Source organism: Vombatus ursinus, unplaced genomic scaffold (genome assembly GCF_900497805.2).
Source record: "Vombatus ursinus unplaced genomic scaffold, bare-nosed wombat genome assembly UNPS02014842.1, whole genome shotgun sequence".
NCBI classification, from domain to species: Eukaryota; Metazoa; Chordata; class Mammalia; order Diprotodontia; family Vombatidae; genus Vombatus; species Vombatus ursinus.
Window position 1 is genome coordinate 7,176 of NW_020954620.1, and position 3,726 is coordinate 10,901.

The following is a 3,726-nucleotide window of genomic DNA, read 5'->3' on the forward strand; positions in this document are numbered from 1 at the left end:
TCTGAGGCTCTCAAACATTCTCCAACATTGATGGGGCAGAGTCTCAGACCGTCACATCTGAGAGACACAGCCCTCAACTGTTTCAGAAAGAGTTAACATTACATCACAGACATACCTAGTCCTTCCTGGAAGTTTAACCTGAGGGCACTGGGGAGGCACCAAAAACACCCACAGCTGTTCTCTCCAGGGGGATACAGAAACACACATAGCTCCCTTAGCCACCTTGCCAAGGATAAGAAAAACAAACCAAAGGGAAGACTTAGAGGAAACCCAACAATTCAGCCGTGGGATCCCTGGACTCTGTAGGCTTTCCTGGGTCTAAATCTCCCTGGGTCTCCACCAGCATCCAAGCCTGCCACAAAAATGGCCAATCTACTAACTGGTAACAGTAGGCTTAACTCTTCCTCATCAATAACCAATCAATCAACAAGCATTTATTAAGTACCTGCCACATTCCAGACAATGTGCTAGGGGCTGAGGATTCAAATATAAAGAAAGAAACAATCCCTACTCAAAAGGAACTTATATTTTCATGGATGGGGGCAGAGACAAGTACATATTTATATGCGTGTGTATGTGTGTGTGCGTGTGTGTGTATACACACACACGCACACACATATAGCATAAATATAAAGTTAACAAACACAAATATATATAAAGAGGTTAAATACAAGGTAGTTTAGAAGGAAGTTGGAGAAAAGCTTCATGCAGAATATAGAGCCTGGGCTGCCTCTTGAAGGAAGAAAAGAGCTCAATGAGCCAGAGGTAAGGAGGAAGTGCATTCCAGGCATAAGAATAGCCAGTTTAAAAGGCATAGAGATAGGAGATGGAATGTCATAAAGGAGGATCAGAGAAAAGGCCATTTTGGCCAGATCAAAGATTATGGAAGGGATGAGTAATATCCAATAAGGCTAAAAAGGTTAGTTGGAGCCCTGTTGTGATGAACCTTAGAAGCTAAACAGAGAAATTATAATTGATCCTAGGGGAAATAAGGGCAGCTAGGTGGTGTAGTGGATAGAGTGCCAGGGCCTGGAATTAGGAAGACTCATCCTTATGGGTTCAAATCTGGCCTCAGACACTTATTAGCTGTATGACCCTGGGCAAGTCACTTAACCCTGTTTGCCTCAGTTTCCTCATCTGCAAAATGAGCTGAAGAAGGAAATGGCAAACCACTCCAGTATATTTTCCATGAAAACATCAAATGAGGTCACAAAGAGTTGGACGCTACTTAAACTACTCAACAACAACAGGGGAAATAGGAAACCACTAGCCTTGGCTGAGTATCAGAGTCATATAGTAAGATCTGGACATAAGGCAAGTGACTTTGGCAGCAGTGCATAGGAGAAGCTTGAGTCAGGGACAGTAGTTAAGAGGCTGCTGCAATAGTCTAGGGATGGGTAATGAGGGCCAACCCCAGGGTGACAGCTGTGTGAATGGAGAGAAGGAGGAAGATACTGGAGATGTTATAAGGTGGCAACAGCAAGATTGGGCAAGCAATTATCCCCCACAGCATACAGTTCTGATACTCCAATAATGACAGTTCAGCTCAGGTGAGAATGGCCACATACACACATACATACACACACACACACACACACACACACACACACACATCAGCTGTCCTAGTGGCTGCTCAGCTCAGTGTTTGAAGCTTGACTGCTATCTCTGGCCATGATTCTGGCCCAAGTGGCAAGTATAACCAGATTTGGAATCAGAGGATCTGCATTTGAATCCAAAACATGAGCTGGTGTGACTTTAGACAAGTCATGTTTCTTTCCTGGGCATCAAATTCCCCAATCTGTAAAATGAAAGGGTTGGATTAGAGGATATTTAAGCTCCCTCCCAGCTCTAACCCTTCTGCTCCTAGGATTCTATCAATCCACTGCAGTTCCAATTTCTGCCTTCCCTGGCTAGCTTGTGTTAACTCCTCAGGTCTTCTCTAGGCATCTTAGAATTACAAAATGAGTTGGAAGGAATCTCAGAGGTCAATGAATCCATTGTCCATGACTAGCAATTGCCTCTACAACAACCCTAATAAGTAGTGATCTATTTTCCATTTAAAGATTCCCAATGACAGGGAACTCACTTTTTCTAGAGGTGATCCATCCCATCCTGGGGCCACTCTTTTTGTTAAGAGATTTGTCCTTCATAATAATAACAGCTAACATCTATTTAATGCTTCAAGTCTTACAAAGCAATTTACACAGGCTATCAAATTTGACCCTGTCAGATGGGTGCTATTATTATCCGCATTTTACAGATGAAGAGATAGGCTGACAGAGATTGTGACTTGCCCAGGATCACACAGCCAATAAGTGTCTGAGGCTGGATTTAAACTCAGGTCTTCTTGATTCCAAGTTAAGTGCTCTATCCACTATGCCACCTACTTCTACCTACTGCTCCTTGTTCTATCATATGAGGTCAAGCAAAACAAATTGAATCCCTTGTCCACATTAAGAACTTCAAACACTAGAAGACAGAAATCAAGTTCCTCTAACAAAACAATAAGATTTCCAGCCAGATATTGAAAGAGTTCATTAATCTCAATCTCTGGAATGATTTCCTGTCTACCACCCATCATCTAGGTTCTGGATACCAGGACAACCCACCAATTACCAGGGGAAAGAAGACTGTGTAGAGATAAAGATAGAGTCTCTTGCTTCCTGGAATGATGAGAATTGTGAATTAAAATACAAATTCATCTGTAAGAGTCCCCTTGGGCCATAAAACCTGGACTTCTAGGAGGGGTATCTGAAACAGAGCTCTGAGGACCCCAGTTCTGCACCTAGAACCTCTTCCGAGTTCCAGCCTCATCAGGCACTCCCATGCTTTCACCCTATGACACTGCTGTCAGTCAGCCTTTGGGAGCCGCAGGGATTTCAAAGCTTGGAACATGACTCAGATCCAGGAGGACTTTTGCCCCCAATCCATCCATTCTCAGTCCTCTGACCTCCCACCCTTAGTCATAAACTCAATGTCAGAGTTGTAAAAGACTTCAAAGATCAAGTCCAAGCCAGTAGGATACTCCTCTACAAAACTCCCTTATCATCTCCATCTCATAGAATCCCTAGCGTGCTTCAGAGTACAGCTAACTCCTTGAGACCTTTCCTGATCCCCCAATTGCTAACACTCTCTTCCTCTTGAAAGTACTTTGAATTACTTCGCATACACTTTTTACTTATTTTTTACATGTTGTATCTCCCCATTTGAACATAAGCTCCCAATACTCAAAAGGCTATGAAGTTGTGCAATCCAGAAACACCACTGCTAGGTCTATATCCAAATGAGATTTTTTTAAAGGGAGGAAAGGATCTATTTGTACAAAAATATTTATAGCAACTCTTTTGTGGTGGCAAAGAAATTGAGGAAGATGCCCAGCAATTGGAGAATGGCTGAACAAATTGTAGTATGTGATTGTAATGGAATGTTACTGTGCTATAAAAAAAGGATAAATTGGTAGATTTCAGAAAAACCTGAAAATATTTACATAAACTGATATAAAGTGAAATGAGCAAAACCAGGAGAACACTGTACACAGTAATGGCAACACTATACAATGACAGACTGTGAATAACTTAGCTATTCTCAGCAATACAATGATCCAAGACAATTCCAAAGGACTCATGATGAAAAATGCTATCCACCTCCAGAGTGGATGGAGTCTGAATGCAAGTCAAAGCATATTATTTTTCACTTTCTGTATTTTTTCTTGTTTTTTTTCCTTTG

At 41.9% G+C, this 3,726-nt stretch overlaps 1 protein-coding gene across 1 annotated transcript in view; it reads left to right on the forward strand.

Moving 5' to 3' along the window:
* Nucleotides 1–3,335, forward strand: part of LOC114026760 (C-type lectin domain family 4 member K-like) — a 5,549-nt gene extending 2,214 nt beyond the window's left edge. The window contains exon 4 of the mRNA XM_027840458.1: nt 2,586–3,335. Coding sequence (XP_027696259.1) covers nt 2,586–2,727 — 142 coding nt within the window. The 3' untranslated portion in view covers nt 2,728–3,335. The remainder of the gene's footprint in view (nt 1–2,585) is intronic.
* Nucleotides 3,336–3,726: the final 391 nt, after the last annotated feature.